Below are 27,494 nucleotides of genomic sequence, written 5' to 3' on the forward strand. Positions count from 1 at the left end.
GATTGGAATTAAGCGTTTATTGTGGCTCTCTACAGAGACTGCATCCTATTAATCTATTTTCCTTAAAGTCTGTCACTTACTCAGTCACGTGACACTTATAAAGTCCTTCACCTCTTTTTTTTTTTTTTTTAAGAGAGAGAGAATTTTTTAATATTTATATTTTTTAGTTTTCGGTGGACACAACATCTTTCTTTGTATGTGGTGCTGAGGATCGAACCCGGGCCGCACACATGCCAGACGAGCGCGCTACCACTTGAGCCACATCCCCAGCCCCTCCTTCCCCTCTTTTAATGTTCTTTTTGTTTGTTTGTTTTTTGTGGTGCTGGGCATTAGACCCAAGACCTCACCCAGGCTAGGCAGGCACTGTACCACTGAGCTATACCCCCAACCCTTCCTTACCTCCTTTAGCTTTCATTTATTTCTTTGTAAAAGAGGAAAGATGAAGCTGGGAATGTAGCTCAATGGTACAGCTCTTGCCCTAGCACCACAAAAATAAGCAAAAAATAAAAATGAGAGATGATAATAGCCCTTGTAGTTTGTGTGTGTGTGTGTGTGTGTGTGTGTGTGTATGTGTGTGTGAGAGAGAGAGAGAGAGAGAGAAAGAGAGAGAGAAAGAGAGAGAGAGAGAAATTGAGACACATAACACTAAGTATGCCAGAGAGATGATGTGCCTTGCACAGGATGAACACCTGTGCTGGCTGAGCTGGGATTCAAATGTCCGTCTCTACATAGAGACTGCACTCCTAACTACTATTCCAAACAGACTCCCACACTGGAGACGGATAGTGGTTGGTACCCAGTAGGGGATGAATGTTGCTAAATGCTAAATGCTTCACTCTGTTGAATTGAATCTCATTTCCGCTTTGGCTGTGCCTTCACCTGGACTGATTTGCACCTCTCAGTTCATCTTGGCTGTGTCATCAGGTCGCGTGACACAGTTCTCCTGGGGTGCCCACTTAATTCCTGCTGACTTGGAGTATATCTTCTGAGCACTCCTGTCAACTGGGAGGAACCTATGGGCTGTAATCCTGGATCTGGAACAGGCCAAAGGTCTCTGTTTGCAGTGACCCAGACAACAGCTGGAACTCATCCAGGGGAGATGCTGCCTGTTGGGGAGGGTGTGAGCCTTCCCAATGCCCCTGCCCCCACTAGGAGTCCAAGGTCCAAGGCTGCAGTTTTCCTGTTCAGAACATATTGCTTACCCTTTGGTTTCCAGGGCATATGTGGTGATAAAACCACTTGTCCTGTTCACTTCACAATAGCCTCACAGCTAGATATTTGGAGAAAAGACCATGGGGGTTTGAATCCACTAAACTCATATCTCTGTTCCTGGAAGCATGTTTACCACAAGAGTCTAATTGTTTTCTATTTATCACGTAGTTAATATGTACTAATTGTTGTACTGACTTTTTGCCCTGAATAATACTTTGTTGTAAGACACTGCCCTGTGCATCGTAAGATGTTTAGTAGCATCCCTGGTTTCTACCTACTAAAGCACCCCCAGTTGTGACCACCAAAAATGTCTCCAGACTTTGCCAAATGTCCTGGGGAGGTGGGGGCAACTCATGCCTGGGTAAGAACCTGATTTAATTGAATGGACACAGCAACCCTATGACCTAGGAAGTATTATCTCCCCTTTTTATTCTTATTTATTTCTCATTTGGGGATCGAGCCTGGGGCCTGGGGCTAGGCAAGTGCTCTATGACTGAGCTATACCCACTTCTCTATCCCTTATTAGAGAAAGAGAAACTGAGACCCAAAGAAGTGAAGTCTAAGAAAATCATATTGACCAACCCCTTGTTTTCTGCTGAAAGAAGGATCTAAACTAAGCAGGCACTTTATAAACATTTGCTCATTTGATCCTGATGAAAACATTTTTTATGTAGATGGTAACATTTCATAGATGAGAAAATTAAAGTTACTAAAGTTTAACAGTGTACTTGGTTCTGTTTGTTTATATTCTATCTCATTCCAGATGGACTTGCACTCAGATTTGAGCCTCATCTGTCTGGTTCCAAAGTCCAAGCTCTTTCCCTGACTCTAGACTGATGGTGAGTAGCTGAGAGCTGGTCACAAAACAGACAACCAGGCGGGGAGAAGCAATGGGAACACAGCCAAGTTCACAGTGCTGAGAGGCTGTGATTTCTCAAGTGCTGCCAACAGTGCCCAGTACCTAGGCCAGGCATCCTGGTATCTACAAACATGGACTCCACACTTATTTACTCAGTCCCCACTGTGGGAATAAAACAAAACACACCAGACAAAAATCCCTGCCTTCTTGGGGCTCACAATCAAATACAGAGATGAGAGAGCCAGATGACTATAATCTTAGATGGAAAAAACAAAAACAAAAACTTGTGGTAATAAAACCACTTGTCCTGTTCACTTCACACTAGCTTCCTGGCTAGATATTTGGAGAAAAGACTATGGAGATTTGAATCCACTGAACTTATATCTCTGTTCCTGGAAGCATGTTTACCATAAGAGTCTATTTGTTTTCTATAAATGTAGCTTAGTGATAGAGCACTTGCTTAGCATGTGCAAAGCCCTGGCTTCCATTCCTGATGTGTGGATGTACACACACGAGCACACCAAAGGGAAAAAAAAAAAAAAAAGTTTATAAGGGCCAAAGAAGGAAGACGCATCCTCCAGGGAACCAGATAAATCTTTCTGGAGGGGGGGCTCTTGAGCTGAGGTTCAGTTGAGTCCATCTGTACTGTGGAGCTAATGGGCTCTATTACAGAGGACTCTGGTGAGAACTAAATTATATTAAGACTATAAGTATTTAGTGAGGAACCTGACACACTGGGAGGGCCTAAATAACTCCTACCACCTTGCTCACTCCTTCCTCTAATAAGTACTATTTGTTGTATAATTAAAAAAAAAAAATTCCTTTAAAGACTTCCCATTGATCACACAATAAAGTCCATTTGTTGTTGTTGTTGTTGGTAGTGCTGAGGATCAAACCCAGGGCCTGGCACACACACATACCAGGCAAACACTTCACCATTGAGCTATATTCCCCAAGTCAAGGTCCAGAATTCTTGATATGCCCTGTACAGTTCTGCCGGATCTGTCTAGGGCTTTCTTCATTCAGCTTCAACCTTCCTCATGTTCTCCTTGATCTTTCTGTCCCTACAAGGTTTTTTCCCTTTTTTCTGTTTGTTTGTTTTTGGCAGTACTGGGGATTAAACCTTAGACCTTGTGCATGCTAGGTGAGTTCTTTACCACTGAGTTATAGCTACAATCCCTTTTTAAATTTTATTTTCAGAAAGTTGCCGAGGCTGGACTCAAACTTGTGATCCTCCTGCCTCAGCCTCCTGGGATTACAGGTGTATGCCACTGCACCTAGCAAAAAGAGTTCTTCCTCGACATGTGAATTTAGACACTCAGAAATGAGACAGAAGCTCAAGTCTCTGTTCCAATAGGAGCCAACTGTTAGGTCAGAGGTGATCTGGACATGGGAGGAAAGAATTTCAGCTAAGACTTTTTAAAAATTTTTTTTAGGGCCAGGAGATCACACAATCTTGAGAGAAGATGGGACATTCTGGCACCATACTTAAGCTTCTCCCCAAAGAGGGGAAGAGTCTTGCCCAAGTTCTCCAGCCAAGCAAGTGAGAACCTATGCTGGCCACTGCAGCTGTTGCCTCCAGCCTCAGGAAGAAAAAAATTAAGGCAAGAAGTTGTAGGTCTCTGGCACAGAGTGTTGACACTAGTGCCAGAGATTTAAAGACCTGAAGGTTCAGGCTTGTCATTCCCCCTGTTTGTTCTTTATTGTCACCATCTGTAATAGTCTTAGGTCAAGTACTCTGGAAAGCAGACTTAGATGGAAATTTGCATACAGGAGGTTTACTGCGGAACAATATCAGAGGACAGTGAGAAGCAGGGCTAGGCAGAAGTTGGGTTACAATGCAGCTGCAGTGGAGGGCTCAGCTGATCTGACAGGGGATTCTAGAGCTGGAATAATCTGTCAGAGTTGTTTCAAAGGAAGGCAAAGGTTCCAGGCCTTTGTTCATTCTCCTATCAACCAGTCATTGGAAGCAGACTATCTGGAGGGCATAACCATGAGTTAGTTTGCTTCCTTCAACCCAGGACAGTTCCCAGAGAGGGATTCAGGTCTTTCAGCAGCCAACACCCTCAATGGAATGGGGATGTGGGAAGGTATGTGTGCCCTAGACTGCGTGACACCCAAGCACCACTACAGAGGAATGCAGATGAGCATTTCTAACTGTTCTGTTTCATGAAGCCTTCAGGTTCCAAGAAGGTGCTTTAGTGGGTGGAAATCCTCTCTTCTTGAATGTGTTGTAGCTTCTGCAGAGTCTAACTTATTTCCTTGAAAGAGGTCTCCACTGCTAGGTCTTAAATGACCTCAGAGGCACCTCATTGCTTTTTTTTTTTTTTTTTTGGGGGGGGGGGTTGCACAGGGGCACTTACCACTGAGATATATCCCTAGCCTTTTTTATTTTATTTTATTTTTTATTTTGAGTCAGGGTCTCACTAAGTTGCTAAGGCTGGCTTCAAACATGTGATCCTCCTACCTCTGCTTTCCAAGTTGCTGGGATGACAGACATGCATCACTCTGCTCGCTCATATCTCTTGTGGGGTGCTCATCACAATTGTAATGTAAATAATTTGCTGAGTAATGATCTAATATCTGTCTCTGCCACTTGACAATAAATCTCAAAGAAGCAGGAACCCTGTCTGTCTCCCTCACTGTTGTATCTCCATGGTATATAACATCTGTTGAATGAAAGAATATTAGGGAAGCTGTTAAAGATACACATTTCCCAGCTCTGCCTCTATACACTGATCCTCCAGGAGACTCTAAAGCACAAAAGGCTGTGAACCATTTCTCCAACCCACCTGCCATGACTCTGGTGAATGTTTGAAACTTGTAGGAGACTCACCCAGCTTGTTTTCCAACTCACTCTCAGCAGCCCTCAATCCAAGCATATCTTCAAAAGCCAGACAAACAAAAGAATGCAGCCACTAGCAAACTTCCCACAAACTCCGACCTGGGTAGATGTGTCCTGGTCTTAAGACTGCAGGCTGCAGAAGTCTAAAACGTATTATATTCATTCTGTAACAGCTCTCAATTTCATGTGCAAATTGAATTGAACATGATAAAAAGTAATGCTGACTAAGGGCCTACGGAGTTTGGGAACAAAAGCAATGCTACATAGAAAACCTTGGAATCAGACTGATAAGGTTCCAATTCTACCTCAGTTGCATAATCTTTGGCAGATTTCTTTCCTTTTTTGGGGGGTGGTGGTGGTGTACTAAGGATTGAACCCAGGGGCACTTTACCACTGAACTAAATCTCCAGTCCTTTTTATTTTGAGACAGGGTCTAAATTGTTGAGGCTGGCCTTGTACTTGTGATCTTCCTGTCTGAGCCTCCTGAGCCCCTGGAATTACAGGTGTGTGATACTGCACCTGGTATGGCAAATTTCTTAATACTGAATTGCTCACCAGTACAAGGCAGAGATCCCTGAACTGTGCTAGGCAGCTTTCATGCATTAATTTTTACAACCTTCCTGTAATCTGAAATAGAAATTTCTTTCCACACATAAGGAAATCGAGGAGAAAGAACTGAAGTAACTTGCTCACAGTCAAGGCATTGGATGTCAAAGCTGGAATTGAACCTAGGTCTACCTGCTAAATTGGTGTTCCCTAGATTTCATCTATGGTTCCATTTCCACATCTGTACAGTGGGAACACCTCTCCTTTCTCAAAGGGCTGTTGTGAAGATTAAATGTGAAAACATTTGATAACAGCCACACTCCACAAATGCTACCTAGAAAAGAAATGGAAATATTTTAATTTTTGTGGTTGAGGAGACTCGAGGCCCAGTGAAATTAATTAATAGCCTCCCCACCCAGAGATACAAGTGGTTAAGTCCAAGCCAGAATCCAAGCTTTGGACTCAAAAGTCTGATTCACTTTCTCTCACACTCTCAAATGACTCTAGAAGGAAAAGCCAATGTATAGATATACTGCAAAAATAAAAAGCTACCTCAAGGGAAAAGTAAACTTGAGAGTCAATTGGGAGAGGCTTCCAGTAACGTCTAGTTTTCAGTTTATGACAGTAGTGTTCAGAGCAAATGGGAAGCCAGAATAAGCTTTAGCTTAGTCATGATGTGGTTTTCCTGATGAACTTCTTAGTTCCTGGTGCCCAGAGAAGTTAAGAAGCTTGACTAAGGTCACACAGCTATAAATGGCACGGGCACAATTTAACTCCTTAAACCTGATTCTGTCTCCTTGGTGCCTCTAGAAAGGGAAGGATGAGAAGCAGATCATAATATGGTAGGGTGGGGGACCTCCAGTAGTATGAAAAAACAAAACAAGGTGAAATGCCAAGGCCTCAGTGTCAAACAGATGGATCCTGGCTTCTCCAATGACTAGCTGTGTGGTCTCAGCAATATCATTTCACCTCTGAGTTAATTCCCTTGCAAGATTGTGGCAAATTCAGAGAAATGGCCTCCACATATCCACCCCCAGGGCCAGGCTTGGTTGAAAATGACGTGGTCATTGTTAGTTCACCATGCCAGATCAGCTAGAGTTGGGTGGCAGGGCTGGACACCCAAGCCACAGAAGTTAAGACTTTCAATGTCAACAATTCCAACCCTGCAATCAATGACACAAGTAATCGGCAGGGCAGGGACTGTCAGGTCAGGTCCATGATGCAATCATAGCTCTCTGCTCGTGTTATGAGATGAACCCTGGCCTTCAGAAAATGGAAAAACAGTCCATTAACAATGAGTACAAAACAAAACCTTGGTGAACTTTTATTTCTTATCATACGTAACTGTTAACAAGGTCAAAGATTTCTGCACTTGAACACTGGATACCCTTCCCACCCAACCCAGGAGACAATAACAGAGGCATCATGTCCCCTCTAGAACTCAAACCCCCATGCTGGGCCCCTTCCCCTCTGGCCCACCTTCTTTGTGGGGAGGGCTTTCAGGCCTTAGGGGGTGCCCAGTTGCTTTCCCGTGCCTGCACGGGTATGAAATGTGGCACACTGGCAGGCTTCTCTCCTGCCCTGCCCCAGGGAGGAGGGTCAGAAGCAGCAGCATTGTGGCCCCTGCCTTTCTCAGGTACCTCCAGACTGGATCAAGAGGAGGCACTTACTGCTAAGAAGGGCAAGAGAAGCCATAATTCACAGTTGTTTGCTACAGAAAGTGCCTGGGATTAGTCCTTGGCTGCTTCTGCCTCCAAGCAAACCTAAAATCTAGGAGAGGGGACAGATCAGACGCCAGGATGGGGGTGAGGGTCCTTGGAAGGCAGCCAGGAAAAAACAATTACAGGAATGGGGGTCCCCAGAGGACTTTGTAAGATCTTGTAAGAAAAATCAGCTTGCTGTTGACAGGTTGGCCTGTCAGACACTGGGGAAACTCAAACCCACCCCTCCGTCTGCAACTGTGGTGGTCAAGGTGGCCTGGCAATGTGGCATGGTCGCCCAATCAGTGGCAGGGCCCAAACAAGAACCCTGGTTTCTGCCTCTCTTACTGAGTCTCAGTGCCACCTCAGCCACCTAGAAAGGCCCCCGCTTTTTGGCAAATATCCTTGGCAGAACTCCAGCCTCTACAGGCAGCACAGCCTAGGGCGAAGAGGCTCCCTCTGCTCCTCCCAGATATCAACTGTGGCTCCAAGGGTGAGGCCCAGAAGAGGACTGACCTCAACCACAAAGGATCCAAACACAGAGAATCTATCATCAAATACTTCTTTTTCTTCAGAAGGCAAAGTGACCAACAGTGGCTCCAAATCTCCAGAAACAGTTCACATCCAAAAGGTTGGGTCTGGCCTCTCTCCTAGGGTCTCCCACCTCAAATCATCGGAGAAAGGCATACAAGGGCAAAGAAGGTAAGAGAACTAAACTAGGATTCAGGCAACGAGGGTACCAGGGGGTCTCCATTCTGCCCAACAGAAAAGGCTTTTGGGGAACAGGGCACACAGGCCAGCTGTGACCCTGGCTTTCACATTAATGGGTGAACAGCAAGTGGGAGGTAATGAACTCTGAGAATGATGGGGGAAAGAAGGCAAGGCTGCCTGGAGTGTTAGTCCCTGGAGGTCTTTGGCCCTCTCTCACAGGGGCTAGCCAGGGACTTCCCAGTCCAGGAAGGCCACAGCACTTGTGGTGCCTGGGGCTCAGCCTGCTGGCACACAAGTCCAAGGTTGGCACATTTCCCTTCTATGCCCTCTGCCTCTGGGGGGCAGGGGAAGGAAAAATGCATAGCCCCTTGGGATCTCCTAATCCTCTTCCAGTTCCCAGGGACAGAGCTGAGATCCCAGAGTCAGTGCAGCGATCCTGTCCATTCCAGTGAGAAAAAAAGAGGGTGTGGCTCGGGGGCTGCACATCACACAAGCCTACCCACAGCAGGGTGGGGATGGGCATGGAACTGAAAGGGTCCCAGATCTGTCTCCAGATGGAATTCTTCCAGGGAGGAGGGTATCCCCAGGATCAGCTGCTCCAGGTATGGTTCCTACGTGGGAGGGAGTCAGGTCATGTAGCGGGTGATGGCACGGAGGGCGTACAGCAGGGCAGCTTGCATACGGGCCTCCAGGAGTAGCAAGTTCACATGTACCTGGGATTCAGAGCAAGGCTTGTTAACAGATCGTCTACCCTCCCAGACTGCCACTATCCCTGACCACTCACCTCACCCTTCCCTTTTGCCACAGAGATGTCCTGACCTTTGATAGTGCTCTGAGCAATTTGGTACAATGACCACTGAAGAACTTCCAGTGCATTCTTCCTTATCATGATTAACTTCTTTATCCCACAGGGCTAAATAAGAGCTACCATTAACTGTGCAGGATCAAGGGTTTATAATACATCTTTTAATTTCATCTTCCCAACAACCTTGATGGTGGCAGAATTGATTCCCATTGTAAAGTGGGAAAGCTCAGAGAGGTGAAGAGACTTGCCTCAAGTCACAGTGTTACGATTTGAACCTATGTCTACCAGCCCGCCACCGAGGACACTGGGTGAAGCTGGTACCCATGTTTCCATTTTACAGGTTTGTTAGCAGCTGAGGAGGATGCAAACTCAAGATAACATGCCCAGGTATCCCACCTCCCTGGCCTCTCCACTGGCTGGGCCCGTCTACCTCCATCCTGCTCCTCCCCATGGGTCATACCTTCTCTGAGTGGCGGAAGTGTCTCCAGAAGTGGTTGTACATTCTTCGGGTGGTCTTCTCTGGATAGCAGGCTACTGTCTTGATATAGACCTTGAGGTTCCGTTCCAGGAGCTGGTTCACCTCCCCATAATCATAATCATCATATCTGGAAAGACCAACAGCATTGCTCATCCTCTGTTCCCAAAAGGAAAGCTCATTTCCCACCCCCACCCCATAGAAAGAGGAACAGAGAATGGAGAGAAAAGGCAGAAGGTAGGAAGCAACAAGAAGTCCAGTTCCTCTTAGAAGAAGTTAATACCATATATCACAGGCCAACAAACTTGTGGGTGACCAGTCCAAGGAATGCACAGAGAATGAGCATGTTGAACTGAGTACCACCAATGTGCCATGTGACCAGGTATTCATGGAATTCTCAGAACTATTATACACTACTGTGATATACAGCTTTATATACAATACACTGTACTCATGAATCCCACTTTGCAGATGAGAAAATTGACACTCGAGGTGTCACTTTCTCTAAGTCAGACAGCAGGGAATGGGTTTCAAACCCAGCTCAGTCTGTCTCCAAGGCTGAAGTCACACTGAGTCACAGAGAAATTCAGAGAAAAATTTAGAAGCAACGATCATGTTGGAGAGTGAAGACTCCTAAACCTGAGGGCTGGGAAGAAACTACCTTTCCCACATTTTAAAATGCCATCTTGCCATCCCAGAGGTGGAACTCCATAATGGTCAGCAAGAGGATTGCCCAGTAGGTATAGCTATGAAATACGATTTATAGCTACACAGAAAAACAGTTTTTCTTTTTTTAATATTTTTTTTCAGTTGTCAATGAACTTTTATTTCTTTGACTTATTTATATGTGGTGCTGAGGATTGAACCCAGTCCCTCACACGTGTGAGGCAAGTGCTTTGCCACTGAGCTATAGCCCTAGCCCCAAGAAAAACAATTTTTCTACAAGCAACATGTACAGCAGAACCTGTTTTTTTTTTTTTTTTTTTTTTTAAGTTGTAAATGGACACAATGCCTTTATGTGGTGCTGAGGATCAAACCCAGTACCTCACACATGCTAGGCAAGTGCTCGGTCACTGAGCTACAACTGCAGCCTCTGGGGATAATTTTTTGATACTCATACAATTAAATGAGAAAAGCAAGAAAAAAAATCATATGTTTACTGAACTACACTAATGTTTTTAATATGAGTAAAATATGTAAAAGGAGTAGGCAAGAAAATGGCAGCAGATCTTGTTTTTGTAAAATTATATATATCTTGGTTATTTGTGCATCGGAAAAAAAAAAACAGAAAGTATCTTATGGTAATAAAAGCAGGTGGTGTCATGGATATTTTTTTTTCCCTCCAGTGCTGGGAATTACCCTGAGCCCCATTCATGCTAAGCAAATGCTCTACCACTGAGCTACTTCCTGGGCCTTATGTTTTCTAAATTTTCTAGAAATCAAGGTCTTATTTCTCTTTACAAATACCCAGTATATTTTTTCAAGTGAAGTAGCCACTATAATTTGAACTATATAAAAGCAACTACATAAGAAAGAAAAAATAGCAGAAAAACATCTTGGGATATGGATGAGGTTGAACTGGGGTAGCAGATTTTTGGGAAATTTCTTATTTCCTTAATTTCTTGTTGATTTTTTTTTTTCATCATGCTATCAGAGTGACTTTTTGTTTGTTTGTTTGTTTTCTTGGCAGTACTAGGAATTGAACTCAGACTTTGAGCAGGCTAGGCAAGTGTTTTACACATTATAGGTGTGTGCTACAGCACTGGCTTTTTTTTTTTTTTAATAACAAAATGATTGTTCTAGGTTTAAATATGACAAGTAATATCCTATTTAGGATTTATCTACAAGAACTTGTGTAGCCAGGAGTGGTGGTTCACACCTGTAATCCCAGTGATTCGGGAGGCTGAGGCAGCAGGATTGAAAGTTTGGCGCCAGCTTCAACCTAGTGAGGCCCTAAGCAATATAGTGAGACGCTATCTCAAAGTAAAAAATGAAAACGATTGGGGATGCGACTTTGTGGTTGAGTGTCCCTGGGTTTGGTCTCTAATACCAAAAAAAAAAAAAAAAAAAAGAGCTTACTTATAAAGGCTAGTCAGTGCACATGGTATTTTTAACATTGAAAAACTGCAAACAGGGCTGGGGATGTAGCTCAGTTGGTAGAATGCTTGCCTTGCAATGACAAGGTCCTTGATTCAATCCCTAGCACCCGCAAAAAAGAAAAACTGCCAACAACCTAAATATCCAACAACAGGGAAATGAATGAATAATTATAATATATCCATTACAGAATACAATGCACTGGTTAAAAAACATTAAGAAATTTATTCATACTGATAAGAAATGTGGTTCATACTACATTATTAGGTATGAAAAAAATCAAACTGCAGAATATATTGACTATTATGCCATTTGTTTAAAAAAAACAAAACAAAACAACACCTACTCAAAAGGCAGAAAAGAGGACCAGAGATGTAGCTCAATGATAAAGCACTTGCCTAGTAGGCACAAGGCCTTGAGTTCAAAACCCAGCACCATTTAAAAAAAAAAAAAAAAAAAAAAAAAAAATCAAGGCTGGGGATGTGGCTCAAACGGTAGCGAGCTCGCCTGGCATATGTGCGGCCCGGGTTCGATCCTCAGCACCACAAACAAACAAAGATGTTGTGTCCGCCGAAAACTAAAAAATAAATATTAAAAAAGAAATTCTCTCTCTCTCTCAAAAAAAAAAAAAAAATTAAAAAAAATCAGAAAATATTTAGTAAGCAACAAATGCCATTTAGCATGGTGTACTATACAGATAACCACCGTTAAATAACATTTTCCATGAACAAGCAAGCGTTCAGAAAAAAAGGAACAAAAAGAAGATTTTGGATGGTAAGCTTCTTTTCTTTCAAAACATTTTGAATGTTTTCCCATGGCAATATAAATAGATCTCTATATTCATATTATAATATTATAATAGTTGCATATTTCTGTTTTTGTTTTGTTTTGTTGTTTTTTTTCCCCAGTGCTGGGATTAAACCCAGGGCCTTACACCATTGGGTTATATCCCCAACCCTTAATTGCTGCACAATATTTCACTAAATGGCCATATCATTATTTAAAGTCCCCTATTGATGGGTATTTATGTTGTCTTTATTCGCTATGAGAAAATCTGCTATTCAGAATGGAAATATAAACTTAACTCTCTCTAGTGACATGGACATATATGTGTATGCTATATATGTAACATGTTTATGTATAGTTGTCTCAGCAGGTAAGATTAAGAGTTTCATTTACAAGGTTCAAGAAAGAAAATGAGCACTCCTATTATCTCTTAAAATTAGTTAAGAAATAAATTGGCTTTGAAAAATAGTAAGCAGAAAGGAAAGGCAACAATAACAAAAGCAATAAGAGTGAGCTCAGACTTGTGTGTGCATGCCCTGATGGAAGGATGTGTGCTCACCTGATGCCGAAGACGCAGTGGATGTAGTTCCAGATGGCCCTGCGGAGCATGGAGGTGTCCACGCCACTGTGCATGGCGATGGTGTTGTAGGTGAGGCTATAGGCTGCCTGGAACTTCTCATCCAGCAGCTGCCCACCCTCAGGATACAGCCGCTGGATCAGTGAGTAGCCATGGTCTTCCCAGGTATAATCCTGAGGAATATGGGAAGAGTTCAGTTGATAAATGAGACTTTGGAGCACAACGTTGGCCAGAGACTGTCCTCTAGACCTCTAGAGCACACCTTGCCTCTCCATAATGTTTACTTCCTACGCCACAAACCTAACATGCTGCTTGCTCTAGGCCTGAGAAACCAAGGTGGATATACCTCAGTGATGACTTTCTCCCTGTGATCAGGACTCCCTAAGCTTGGGGAATAGATGGGTCCCTCCAGGATACATGGAGTCCCCACTGCCTTTATGGGATCTTGAGAGGAGAATGTCCTCAACTCTATAACCACTCAAACCATCTGTCCCCTGCCTGTTCATAATCTGAAGCAACAACCATGACCAGTAGGGAGGGCATTACCTGAGCACGGAAGGTGGGTGGGGCCTGAGCCCCTCGCCGAGTGAAGTCTTCATATCCAAAAGTGGGGTCTTCCACAAAGCACAGCATGTCTGGGTGCGGAGAGGGCTCCAGGATGTCAGCTGAGGACCATGTCAGAAAGAGGTCACCGTGAGGTCGAGACACGGAGCACAAAGGGCTCCACTCCTGATTAATCATCAAAGGGGGGCATGGGGAGGCAGAGCAGAGAGCCAGAGAGAGTCCGTCGCTAGTGAGTGGGAGCAGGACTTCAGCTGGAGCCAGGCCTGGGGGAGGAAGAGGTAAGGCCCCCAGTAACACTAATGGTGGCAGTTCCATGGGGCTGCTCACCCTAGGCCAGGCTCTGGGCTTAGCACTTTGTTTCAGTTACTCTACACAACAAACCTGAAGACCGGCAACAGGAAATGACTAGTCAGTGGTCACACAGAAAGGCTAAAGTGATGACACTCAAAGGCAGGTCTGAACCCAAGGCCCATTCTTAGAACCTCTTGGCAAGGAGGCTGAAGGGTGGCAGCCTCTAGAGTTCAGGAAACACGATAAATGGAAGAGTCCACTCCCACCAGATGGTGAAAGAAGGGGCAGCCCATGGACCCTGGGCTACTGTGATCCTCTACCTGAGGGAGTCACCAGCAGGCTCTCCGACTTCTCCAGCTCAAAACGGCTCTCCATCTCCTCCTGGGAGGCTCCTTCATCCCGCAACAGGCTCTCCTGTAGCTGCCTCATGCGTTCCATTAGAGCTTCTACATCCCGGGCAGCCTCAAAACCCTGAAGATGGATCCAGTAGTCACCATTTCTCCTCCCTCGCCCTGTGGAAAACTACTCACCCTTCCCACATACCAGGACTGCCTGGATGATCATAATGGACTAGGGCAGCCTCCGCACCAGCCACTGAGCTAGACAACTCACGTGGTCTGTGCTTCCCAAGGGGAAGTTTATGAAGCTACAGCAGAGACACGTATTTTCCCTAAGCAGCTACTTCCCTCAGAGGTAATTTTCAAAGCATCTGTTTTCTTTCTTGTTTTCTTCTTCTTCTTCTTTTTTTGGTGATGCTGGAGATGGAACTCAGAGCCTCACACATTCCCAGCCCTTCTTGATTTTAAGACAGAGTCTTGCTAAATTTCCAGGTTAGTCTTGAAATTGTAATCCTCCAGCCTCAGCTTCCCAAGTAGCTGGGATTACACGGGTGTACCACTATGCCTGGCTCAGGGTTTTGTTTTGTTTTTTTTTTTGGTGGTTCTGGGGACTGAACCCAGGGCCTTGTGCATGTAAGACAAGCACGCTACCAACTGAGCTATACCCCCAGCCCATCAAACTTTGTATTTTTAAAGTGTTAATACCCACAAAAAAGTCCAGTCACATGATATTTCACTGAATCCTCACAACCCACTGTAAGTAGGGGGTCTTTATTCTCATTTAACAGACTAGGAAGCTGAGCTTCAAAGTCAAATAATTTGCTGGGCATGGTAGAACACAGTTGTAATCCCAGTGGCTTGCAAGGCTGAGGAAGGAGGATCATAAGTTCAAAGCCAGCCTCAGCAAAAATGAGGTGCTAAGCAACTCAGTGAGACTCTGTCTCTAAATAAAATACAAAATAGGGTTAGGGATGTGGCTCAGTGGTTCAGTGTCCCTGAGTTCAATCCCAGGTAGCTCCCCCCACCAAAAAAAAGGCCAAACAATAACTTTTCTGTGGCCTTTCAGCATGAGGAGTTAAGAAAGTTGTGGCTTCCATTCAAGGACCAGAGGCCACAACAGCTTTCTGCCCCACTAAGACCCAGAACTGTAACTTACCCCAGAATTGTTCAGTGGGTCCCCACTTGGAGGGCTGCTTTGCTCACTGGGGGGTGATGGTGCCTGAGGGGCAGGACTTCCCTCTGGATCTCCCTCAGGAAGGATGCCACAGCCAAACACGAAGGAGGCCAGTGAGTGGCAGTGAGTGAGTAGGACCAGGGCTTGGATGAGTTCGGCCAGAGACCAGCTGTGTTCCCCAGTCTTCAGCAAGGCCTGGAGGGGAAAGAAGGTCAGATCTGCTCAGTGTCCGCCCCTGGGTTTCCTGCCCAGCCCCAGCCTGGCCACTGGGCTCCCTCAGGGCCATGCCTCTCGGCCCACTGCACCTGGATGTGCTCCTTGGTGATGAGCCACGGCCGATGTGCCAGTAACTTGTTGATTTCGCTAAGTTTTCGCAGCTTCTCCGGGGCCCGATGGAGACCCAGCAGCCACTCAGGGTCACCACCAGTCTGCAGAAATTCAGCCATGTGGGAGCCCACCAGGTAAGAACACTGGTGGCGAGCAGCAGCCTGTGGAGAAGGTTGATAAAGTCTGGGTCACCCTTGTCCTTCTGTGCTGTGCTCAGGGTGGGTCCCCCTTAGAAAGAGATAGTATAGGGCTTATTGTTGCCTAAGAGGCAGGAAATTCAGGTCATGCTCTACCACCATCTTGTAAGTCTCCTGACCCCTTTGTACCTCAGTTACTCAATCTACAGACACTAGTAGACGAAGTAGACACTAAAGATGTGTCTAAAGATGCATCTATTCAAAGCCTAAAGTGTATGGATAGTTGGACAAAGTGATATTTTCCTTCGTCATCTATGATATAAACTCAAGAAGTCCCCAGCAAAGAGATTCAAGTACAGAAGCCCCATGAGGACATCCCTACAAGTATCTGGCCCCAGACAGGCTCACCATGATGGCAATGTAGTGGCGCCAGGAACTGGCCAGGGGCCCATCTGTGTGCAGCAGCAGATAGTGTAAGCGCCAAAAGCTGCTGAGGTAGTCAGGGTGCAGGCCCATCACCACCGCCAGGTTATCCACCCGCCCTGAGGACATCAGCGCCTCCAGTCCCAGGTGCTGCTCAAGGCTCTCAGCCCCCTCCCGAAGAACCTGCCAAATAAAGAGAACATGGTTTCCCTCCTGTCTTTCCCATCTGAGACCAACATATCTTTGTGGTGCATTTATAATAGCAAAAGACTGAAAACCACCATCATATCCAAAGAGGGAATGTGGAAGAAAAAATATTTAATTGATTAAATACTTATTTGGTACTTTATATAATAATAGACAAGACTTATTTAATGGTCATTATCTGCCAAGTACTGTTGAAGTACTATGAACTTACTTAATCCTTACAACAACTGGGCTGGAGGTATAGCTCAGTGACAGAGTGCTTGCCTGGCATGCCTGAGGACTTGGGTTTGATCCCCAGTACCAAAAAATCTAAGAAAAATAATCCTCACAACAATGATAAAATCGAAGTTATATTTTCTCTTATTTTTGTGGTGCCAGGGATCAAACCCAGTACCTCAGACATGCTGGGAAAAAGCTTTAACACGGAGAGCTACACATTAGCCCCTTCCCCATTTTTAAACAGGAACACTCAGGAACACAGATTACAAGTATGGTTTTGGAGGCGAGGTTGTAGCTAAGTGGCATGCACAAGGCACTGGGTTCCATCCCGGAACAACAATAGTCGTTTCTCCTGCCTTCATGGAGTTTCTGTCTGAACCTGGCAAATGTACCCAGCCAAGGGTGGAGAGGTGCAAAACAGTTCACATTTCCTGGGCACTCTGTCCATGCCAAGTCCAATTTGGAGCTTTCCCTGCATTCTCTCTTCGAATTTTCAGAATATTTCTGTGAGGTGAATCCTATTATTTTCCCCCACTGACAGATGAGAAAATCAGAGAGGTTTTGTTTGTTTCTTGAAATCACAGATCTGGTAAATGACAGAACCAGGATTCAAACCCAGATGAACTCCATAGCCTATTTTGTTCCTTTATTATAAAAGAGGCTACAGATATAAATAATCATTGTGTGGTTGCTCACGTTACATTTACAAAGGAGGGGGAAATACAGCACTTAGGGGTTTGTTAACAGGTCCTTAACCATTTGGCCCACACATTTGGAAGAGCAAGAGGACAAAAAATAAAAACTTATTTATTAAATAAAAACTTATTATTATTTATTTATTAAATAAAAAACTTATTATTATTTTATTTTTAAATAAAAACTTATTCCTCTGTACTGAACGCTGAAGAAAAATGAGCACTCAATTTTTAAATTTTTCTGTGTTTTGAGGGTAATTCCACCACACATACACACTAGAATGTAAGCTCTGTGTAGACAGATTTTTGCCTATTTTATTTCCTAGCCACAGTTTGTAAGATGATGCATCACAGATTAATAATTCAACAGATATCTGTTATATAAATGAATGGGTGGGGGCTGGGGTACAGTTCAGTGGTATAGTTTGTTTAGCATTCATGAGGCCCTGGGTTCAATCTCAACACTACAAATTAATAAGTATAAATAAAAAATGAATGAATGAACGAACTCTGTAGGTGAAAGATGTCTCTGTTGTATTATAAAGTGAAAAAACAAAACAAATGAAAAACAAACTGAAAGCTATGATCTTGGTTTTCTGTACAAAAGTAACTATCTGTATGGAAGAAAAAAAAAAAAAGCCTAAGCTGGATGGGGTGGCACATGCCTGTAATTTTAGTGACTAAGATGGCTGAGGTAAGATGATTTCAAGTTCAAGATAAGCCTCTACAACTTAGCAAGATCCTGTCTCAAAATAAAAAAGGGCAGGTCAGGGCTGGGGATATAACTCAGTTGGTAGAGTGCCTGCCTCACATGCACAAGGCCCTGGGTTCAATCCCCAGCACCACAAAAGGCGGGGGGCAGTTCAGCAGTAGAGTACCCCTGAGTTCAATCCCCAATACTGGGGGAAAAAAATCCAGAAAACAGTAGCAAATGGTAAATGGTTAACAAATATAATGACTTGTGTGGGGGGTGTAATTACAAGACACTAGAGGTTTCTGACATACTGGAAGTTTTAAAATAATGAACATACATTACTTTAAAAACAAATCATTTTTTGTAACAGACATACAATCAAGGGTGAGAAGATACACAGAGGTAGTTCTATTTCATTAAGAAAACAGAAGCATTGATCTGGGAAGCTAAAGTTTGAATAAGTTATATTACTTTCTTCCTCAGGAAAATGGTATTGGTAGTGCCTGCTCCACAGAGCTGTTTTGTGTGTAGATTCAAAGCTGCAAGTTAAGGGATAGGAAAAGACCCTGACCCCCCCAATGTCTCATGTCTTTTCTTTCCAGGTACCAGCAATTTCTAACCCCTTCCAAGCTTACCTCCTCCACTGGGATGAAGGCGCTGGGCCCTCGGCCTCGACGAGACCGGCTCTCCTTCTGTTCCTGGGAAGAAACACATAGAGGTTAGTTGTAAGAAGGGAGGACAAAGAAGAGGATTGTTATCTCTCCAACCTCCTCCTAAAACCATCTTTCTGGTCTACTCTGCATGGAGGTATCAGGTGGGAAATTTGTACCCATTTACTGGATGGTGAACAGGTAAACAGGAAAGAGGGCTCATCCCAGGCTGAATTGTTTAAGAACTGGGCAGGGACCCAGGAGCCCCAGCATTGCTTGGTGGGAGGGATCCAGAGAAAAGAAATATACAACCACCATGTTGGACATCTCGGGACACCACCATCTTAGCAGCCCCAAGAACACATACAAAACTCCCCATAGTGTGTATCCCAAAGCCAGTAATCAAATACCCTTGATGCCTATGAAGCAGTTTCAGTCTCTCTCATGATCATTTGACTACTACCACCACCTCATATACAACTATCATCTACTATCACCCACAACCCCACCAATTGTCTCCTGACCTCCATAGCCCACCTGCCCCTAGTGATCCTCTATTCGGCAGCCAGATTTTCTTTTTTATTTTTTTAATATATATATTTTAAGTTGTTGATGGACCCTTATTTAATGAACTTATTAATATGAGGTGCTGAGAATCAAACCCAGTGCCTTACACATGCTAGGCAAGCACTCTACCACTAAGCCACAACCCCAGCCCCAGACTAACTTTCTGAGTGTAAATCTGATCAATTATTTTCACCCCTTCCATGGTCTTCTAAATCAGTTAGTGGGCCAGGCTCACCACCCTCCCTCTGGCTGTTCCTTTTGCAGAGCTTTATTGGGAATACTAGGAATTGATCCCAGGAGTGCTTTACCACTGAGCTACACCCTAGCCCTTTTTAATTTTTATTTTATTTTTTAGGGTCTCACTAAATTGCTGAGAGACTCTCTAAATTGCAAAGGTTGGCTTGGAACTTGCAATCCTCCTTCCTCAGCCTCCCAAGTCACTGGGATTACAAATGTGCATGGCCCAGCTTACAGAGCTCTTTCATAGTCCTTCAGGGACTAGAAACATTTTTCTGACCCTCATCTGGGACCCCAAAATCCCCAGTGCTTTTGCTTCTAAAAACACTGCCCTCTGATGATCTGTTTTAAGTGTTCTTCTCCCAGATCATATTTTGTGGAAAGGAGTGCTGGGTCATTCACCATGCTCTGTGAATGAAAACAGAAAAAGCAGAGAGGCATGGAGGGAATCAGGGCAGGTGATACAAGGCAGATGGTGGTGACTATTCTGCTATGATGGTATTTAAGCCTCTGTAGAAACCACCAGAATCAGCCAGGCATGGTGGTGCACGCCTGTAATCCTAGCAACTCGGCAGGCTGAGGCAGGAGGATTGTAAATTCAAGGCCAGCCTGAGCAAGTTAGTGAGAGTCTAAGCAATTCAGCAAGACCTTGTCTCAAAATAAAACGTAAAAAGGGCCAGGGATGTAGCTTGGTGGCAAAGTGCCTCTGGGTTCAATCACTACTAGTATCAAAAAAGGAAAGAAAGAAAATTAATCCACCAGAATCACACACTCACTAAATCCGCTTCTCCTAGTCCTAGAGATGGGGTTCAAGAAGGATATTTATTTTGTTAATTTAAGGAGGACTAATCACAGGCTTTGGAAAAAAATTTACCCAAATAAAAAGTAATGCCTTCATGGGCTGGGGTTGTGGTTTAGTGGTAGAGTGGTAGAGCACTCGCCTAGCATACATGAGGCACTGGGTTCGGTCCTCAGCACCCACATAAAATAAAGATACTGTGTCCACCTAAAACTAAAAAATAAATATTAAAAAAGTTATGCTTTTATTGGAGAGGGAAAGTTCCCCAATCCTCCCTTCTCCGTTAAGTTCTAGATTTAATATCTTAGGTGTCAGGAACTAAAAACTATACTTGAACCTTTTTTTTCAGTTGGTCAAAAGCCCCCTGAAGTCTGGAGAACCACAAAGGAGAAACACTATTAGACCAGGAAGTCCCAGATGTGGCCTCCAATTATGCCACTAATTTGCTGTATGGCTCTGGGAAAGTTGTGTACACTCTCTGGGCCTTAATCCTAAACAAAGAAAGGGGCTGAGCTGACTGTTCAGGTCCCTTTCAGCTGAACTTCTAGGAACTATTAGGCCAGGTGTCCAAGGCCAGCACACTGACTATCATCAACCCCAAGCACTCCCTTTCCAGCTTCCCTCCTCCCTCACTAGAGAGAAAAAGCCCAACAGCTCTGTCTGGGAGATAAGGACTGCTGACTCCACAAACTGAGCCTCCCCCTCAGGGAACCTGAGGAGAGATAGAGAACCACAGAAGGGAGGGCAGAATTGAGATGGGGTCATAGAGGGCCTCCAAGAGGTGCTGGGTAGAACCTGGGGAAACTCCATATTTAACTAACTCACTCCAAATTCTGACAAGGAAGAAGGTGTACCCCTAGATCTTTAAATGATGGGTCCGGATCCATCAACATTTTTATGAATAATGATGATGATGGCAATGATAGATAATGTACAGTATAGAGTACATGTAAAACTCAGGGGCTTTGGACATAAATTGCCAGAGCTCAAATGACAGCTTCATTTGTGAGCCTCAGTTTCCTCACCAAATAATAGCATTAGTACCTACTTTCACTATGTCACCATGGCAATTAAATGAGAGAATGCCACAAGGCTTACCACAGCACCTCTATCACCATAAGCACTTAATAAAAATCAGATGTCTTTAACCTCACTGCTATCCCAAAGAAGGGTTTCTTAGTCCAAACAGTACATCAGAATCCCTTAAGAAGCTTTTTCAAAAATATCAAATGCCAAGGGGTTGGGGTTTTGGCTTAGTGGAAGAGTGCTCATCTGGCATATGTGCAGTTCTGGGTTCAATCCTCAGCACCACATAATAAATAAACAAATAAACAAACAAACAAATAAATAAATAAATAAAAGTATTATGTCCATCTCCAACTGAAAAAAAAAAATTAAAAAAATTATCAATGCTAAGGTCCCACCTCTAGTAGTTCTAATTGCATTGGTATGAGGTGGGATCCCAGCAAAATGTACAGTCAGGGTGCAGACCATTGTTTGCACCTTTTATTCATCAGTGTGTCAAGCATAAAGCATCATGCTAAGTGTTTTCCAGGTGGGACTGAAATTAATTTGTTCATATGACAAATAGTTTTGGTGACTATACTATAGGCAGCAAGAATACAGCAGTGAAAATACAAAGTCTCAGGCTTTGTATAATTTTGAATCTCGTGGACGAATGAACAGATTTCGAATCAGAGACGTGAATGAAATCTTAGAACAATGATTGCAATGACAAGGTGGGACAGTGTGGAATATTTTAGTCTAAGTAGGCAGAAAGAGCCACTGGGGAGGTGACCTTTGTGCTCATATCTAATCAATGAGAAGGCAGCAGGGCCTGTAAAGACACAAGGGACCAGCACTCCAGACAGAGGTGAAGTCCTTAAAGCAAGACAGAGAGATTGGGCTCTACAGCTCTAATCCCTGAAGGCCTCCCCAACTTTGACAGCAGGGGAAGGCCAAGGGACACAGGCAGGACAGCATTCACTGCCAAGAGATGACACCTCCAAATCAGCCCTCCATTCCCTGGAATAGGGAGTCAATAATAATAATGATGATGAAGAAGAAGAATAGTAGGTAACAATACTGCTTGCCATTATTTTAGCATTGACTTCAGAGGCACTTCCTAGACATAAAGCCATTTTTGGGTCCCCATTTTACAGAGTAAGAAGGCTCAGAGAGGACAAGTCACTTTTGGTCATTCAGTCAGGAAAGAGGTAGGAGATCTGGCAAACAGATCAGTTTCCTAAAGTACAGGAACAATATTCCCCATTCTCTAAATTTCTCAAGGTCTCAATAGTTACAAGACTTTTGCACTTGAGGTTCACTAAGAGAGAAAAGCTCCTTTTGTCTACCCCCAGACCCAGGGACAGGCTACCCCTAATCACAGCACCTGTCATAAAGTTTCTCACCTCAAGGCACACACTAGATCTAGTTCACTGTTGTTACCCCAGTGTGTGGCACGGAATAGGCCAATGGGATTTTCTGTGATGACCCAATGTTTTTGAAGGAATGCATTACATCTGCATAAATAAATAGGGTAGCTAGTCACTGTGGCTTAGCATTCCAAACATGACTAGAACAAAAGTCCTGAAATGTTTACTTTTATTTAAATTTAAATAACCACACATGGCTAGGGACTTCCATACTGAAGAACACACATTCAGCACACCTGATAAGGGCCTGATTCTACCTGCACTTTATAGATGGAGAAAGGGAAACCTAGTGGGGGCAGGTCACTTGCCCAAAGTAACACAGCCAATGTGGAGCAGAAGGAGAACCAATAGGGGCTATTATAGTTTATAGTTCTAACTCTGGGCATCACAGGGGGCAACAGGAACATTGAAGTCAAACAGCACTCTGGGAGACCACTCAACAGGAGGTCCTCAGACCAGTTGTGAAAAAGAGGATAATCAGCTCAGACCTCAGTGCCTGGCTCCTAATGTAATCACTCACTAGATGTTAACTTCTGTATTTGTTCAGCTATGTATAATGCAGGTTCCATCTAATCTTCATCAATCTGAGGGTAAAGGGGACTTTATTTTGCACACAAGGAAAGATTAAAGGTCCAAATGTTAAGCACCAGAGGACAAATGTTCAATTTGCAATGTGAACCCAAGTAATACCTATGGCATCAAAGGGCCTTTATATTCTACCATACAGCTCCTGGAAGTGGCCCCAGGCCTGGATATTTAAATGCAGCTCAGTCGGGCTTCCCAGGGTTCTATCCACTACCTGCATTGTCCTCTTGGAGTGGGCCAGCCTTTGTTCTTGGTTATGCAGACCCTGGGAGCATTGAGATTCAGCTACAGATTCTTATATATGCTAAGTTTCTACCAGCAGGGAAGGGGCAAACACTCCCTCCCCACCCCCAGTCAGCTGAAGTCAGATATTTCCCTCTTTTTACACCTGAGAGGAAGACAGCACAAGCAACCCAACCTCCATCCAGCTGTGGGGTGTGTGCATGAGTGGTGTCACACACTTGCATACCCACCCTGTTCTGGGCGCCAAGCTAAGTGTTTGACACACCTGAGCTCACGGATACCTCCCAAGCACCCAGAGGGAAATAGATGTTCTTGTTTTTTCTTTAGAGACAGGTTACTGAGGCTCAGAAAGGCCCTTTCCCAGCTGGGTACAACTCGGATCTGACTTCAAAGCCTGAACAGTTCAAGAAGGTCAGCTAAGCCAAAAAGGGGCAGATAATTGCAAGCATTTATGAGATGCACAGAGCAGGCTGGGGATGAGACCTGCAGTTATGAAACACTTAACTGTTCCACATAATTGCACCCAAAGCTCCTATAATGGAGAAGAGGACTGGAAAAGGCTGTGCAAAGGGACTTCATTTGGTGGGGGAGGAAAAGCTTCCTCAGAGGAAGTGATGTTTGAGGAAGTTATTCTAGAGCCTAACAGAGCTTTGTATTACTAGTATTAGAGTGAAGCACTGGGAAGTTTTTGGAGAGTCTCATATATGAAGGTCTTCGCACCCTGAAAGGGGTGTGTGGTGAAGTAAGTTAAGGGGCTGTTCCTTAGGCCTTGAGCATCAGGCTGTGTAAGATCAGCACACTGCTGTATTCTAAAGATTCTACTAAAAACAGACACCTTCTCAAGTCCTCTTTTCTCAAGGGAGAAGAATACATAGAAGCTGGGTGCTGTGGCACACACCTGTAATCCCAGCAGCTGGGGAGGCTGAGACAGGAAGATCAAAGCCAGCCTCAGCTAAGCAACTCAGTGAGACCCTGTCTTTAAATAAAATATAAAATAGGGCTGGGAATGTGGCTCAGTGGTCAAGTGCCCCTGAGTTCAATCCCTGGTACACCCCCCCCCCAAAAAAACCCCAAAACAACAACAAAAACTACAGGCATCAGCAGCTTTTCCCACTGCTGAAAAGGGATTTCCTCTAAAGGCCACCCCCTCAATGTCTACTCAGACTAAGAGTACCTAAGGTACTATTTCTTTTCTTCCTAGACCACTCTCTAAGCACTGTCCTCAGGCAGGAGGCAGCAGGCTCAGGAAGCCCCTTACAAGTCACTCTGAAGAATGGGGAATGTGTGACCACATTCTGACAGTAGCCCAGGATTTGGGGTGCACTTACTATGTTCAAGTACTATACTTGGTCCTTTGCTCATATTCTGAGTTAATTCTCCCAACAATCTCATTCTGAGTTAATTTTCCCCAACAACCTCTTAGAGATACCATCAATCCGCATGAAAAGAAACTGCAATCAGAGAGCCATCATTTGGCAAAAAGAACACAGAGAATTAAGTGGAGGGCTGGGACCAGACTGGACCATTCGGGTTGGTTTTTTTTTTGTTTTTTTTTTTTTTAATTTTTTAGTTGTAGATGGACACAATACATTCATTTTATTTATTTACCTATTTTTATGTGGTGCTGAGGATCAAATCCAGTGCCTCATTTGTGCAAGGCAAAGCAAGTGCTCTGCCACTGAGCCACAAGTCCAGCCCATCACTGGCCTATTCTAGTACCCAGGTGATCTCAATAATAACATTATTTCCATTTTTTTCATGAACATTAAAGTAACTCAGCTGTGAAGAGGCAAAAGAGGTCATTCCTCTAAATGGGGCTCCTAAATCATGGTATGAAAGGGTAAAGTAACTAAAAGAAAAAATGGTAGCAAACCATTCAGAAATCATGACACACAGAGCAGAGATTTTCCCCAGGTCACCCCCTTTAAGACTAGAACTCTACCAACTCCTAGCAAAACACCTCCATGATACCCCAGATTTGGAAACTGAAGAACCAAGCAAAATTCCCTGTAGTGCCCAGCCCACTCCAAAATCCTAGGCCAAAGAATGAGGTACTCTATGGGGTTAGTGAAAGAAGCCTCTCAAGCCCCTTCTCACCCTGGAAAAAGGGGCTATAGTATAGCTTGTTTTGCTGTTTTAGTCAGAAGACTCAAAGCTTCAAGCCTGGCATCTAATAGGTGCTTAATAAATGATAACATGTTCATTATCTGGTCGCGGGTGAGATGTTAAATTAGGTCCGACCTTATTCTTGCCTCCCTACAAAGCCCCTCCAAGCTCTGTGGGGGTAGGAGGAGAGTCCCTGCTAAACAAACTTCGAGGACCCCAGACCACTTAGCAGGGAGCAGCCTAATTAGCAACAGTCTTCTTCGGGAACCCTTTTCCCAGCTTTAGCTGCTGCTGCCGCCGCCAGCCAACCCCCCAGAGCACCCGCACCCCGTTTCAAATCCGAGGTGTGATGAGGGCAGGGGAAGGAAGTAGACCTTAGCCGGCCAGACCCAGGTGTCCCATTCCCCAAGGCTCGGGGCCAGGACATCCCAGAAAGTCCTCTGCTGGCCTGCCACCGCCGAGAGACAGGGAATCTGCCGAAGGGGGCGGGGAGGAGGAGTGGCGGGGCTGCAGCGGCAGGGATTTGCCTGGACTTGAAGACTCTCTCGACAAGAACCCAAACCCGGGAGAGCCTCGAGAAGGCTTCCCTCTCATTGGCCAAGGAGTCCGATGAAGCCAGGGAGGGCTCCGCAGCCCCGGGGGGTAGGGGGAGTGGAGAAGGGAGGAAGGGAGGGACGAGGGGAGGGGAGGGGAGGCCCAAGGCTGCCGGTTGATGCAACCCTAGTCCAGGTTTACACGCTCCACTCCCCCTTTTGAGCCCGGGGGGCGCACTGACTTAGCTCGGGCTAGCCTGAGGCTTGGACGCGGCTCAGGGAAGAGTGTCGTCGATCCACGGCAGCTTACCTCTCCGGTCCCCGGGGCGCCTACGCCGCCCTGGGAGAACGGCAGATAGCCCTGGAGCTCCGCGCGGCACTCGGTGTCCGCAACGATCATGGTGTGTGCACCAGCACTCAGTCGCGGCTCGCCGAGATTAGAACACGGGTGGGGTGTCTCGGACGGACGGACGGACGCACGCAGGAAGCTGGAGCTGGGAGTTGCTGGGGGGGGAGGTTCGAGAACCCCAGGGTGTCTCTCGGGATTCCAGAACGCTCGGGATCCGGAGACGGCTACTGCTGTGCTGGACTCTTCTCCCAGGCTGGCTTCTGGAACAGTGAATGGCCTTGGGGGCCTGGATTTGGTCGAGATGCAGGGGTTCTCACGGCCTGAGGTGCCTCGGAAGTCCGCAATCGCCAGCGCTGCTCGCGGACCCAGCACTCCTCAGCATCCCCTCCGCGGAACTGCAAGCGCTCGCCTGGTTCTGACACCAGCAGCGCCTCTCAGCTCGCTGCGGTCCCCGGGGGAGGGCGGGGACACAAAAGCCCCGCGGCACAGCCAATCAGATGCCTGTTTCTCGGGAAGGCGGGGGCAACACCTCCCTCTGGAGCTAACTGTTCCTCCAATCGGCATCGGGCAGCGCCCAGGAACTCTGGGAGCTGTAGTCGGCCTCGGACGAATGCTGCAAACTTTTGAAAGAGGGGTTAGTCAGATCACTGGCAATACCAGACAAGACTGACAGCCAACAGAGTCATTAGGGTTGCATGATGAAACGGGACTTTACCGGGCTGGACCAGACAGCCAGGTGTGAAATCCCTCTCAAATGAGTTCTTTGGCTTTTCAGTTCCTGGAGCGACGGGTTAGAGTTGGGAGAGGTTTGGCTCGTCGTCGATTCCAGCGGTGCTAATTACAGCGTCGAATATCAGATATTTGGGGCCAAAGGACGCCACTCTCTTCCCCCAGACCCCAGGGAGGACTCCACCTCCAATTGTACCAGACACAGGGAATCCACCTTATTCGTGGAGTCTCTGGAAAAGCCTTCAGGCACTAAAATGCCACTGGCAACCTCACGTCTAATCTCGATCCCTGTTGCTCTCATTTCCCCCCTCTTCTCCTTAGGTGCCTCCAGTCCTGTTTTCCACACTTGCCACCCTCTTTCTCGAAACTTTGTAACAAGGTGTTCTGCTGGGTTTATTCTCACTTCTCCCTCTGGCCACTCCTTCTCTGACTCCTCTTTATCTTCCCACTCCCTAAAACGTGGGTGCTCCCCTAGTTTCAGTTTTTATCACTCTTCTCTCCACACTTCTCTGATCTCATCCATTTCCTGGCTTTCAACTCTCCTTTTGCAAGGAAGTTGCCTCTACCAGCACCTTAGCA

At 45.2% G+C, this 27,494-nt stretch overlaps 1 protein-coding gene across 1 annotated transcript; it reads right to left on the bottom strand.

Moving 5' to 3' along the window:
* Positions 1–6,903: 6,903 nt before the first annotated feature.
* Sesn2 (sestrin 2) lies at positions 6,904–26,477 on the bottom strand. The gene is made up of 10 exons (XM_076863120.1): positions 26,148–26,477; positions 18,318–18,380; positions 15,853–16,050; positions 15,286–15,468; positions 14,963–15,175; positions 13,789–13,939; positions 13,160–13,278; positions 12,596–12,786; positions 9,139–9,283; positions 6,904–8,586 (listed from the first exon to the last, which is right to left on the bottom strand). The coding sequence occupies exons 1-10, from the start codon at positions 26,235–26,237 to the stop codon at positions 8,500–8,502; spliced, it is 1,440 nt and encodes a 479-aa protein (XP_076719235.1). The 5' UTR covers positions 26,238–26,477; the 3' UTR covers positions 6,904–8,499.
* Between the last annotated feature and the right edge of the window lie 1,017 nt (positions 26,478–27,494).

Source organism: Callospermophilus lateralis, chromosome 7, assembly GCF_048772815.1.
Source record: "Callospermophilus lateralis isolate mCalLat2 chromosome 7, mCalLat2.hap1, whole genome shotgun sequence".
NCBI lineage: Eukaryota > Metazoa > Chordata > Mammalia > Rodentia > Sciuridae > Callospermophilus > Callospermophilus lateralis.

What these genes read in the sequence shown, in the direction of transcription:
- Sesn2 (XM_076863120.1), bottom strand. Translation starts at nt 26,237, where the DNA reads ATGATCGTTGCGGACACCGAGTGCCGCGCGGAGCTCCAGGGCTATCTG. An exon ending in GCGCCCCGGGGACCGGAGAG is followed by an intron (nt 18,381 to 26,147) that starts GTAAGCTGCCGT and finishes GTTTCTTCCCAG; the next exon opens with GAACAGAAGGAGAGCCGGTC. An exon ending in CCTTCATCCCAGTGGAGGAG is followed by an intron (nt 16,051 to 18,317) that starts GTAAGCTTGGAA and finishes TTTATTTGGCAG; the next exon opens with GTTCTTCGGGAGGGGGCTGA.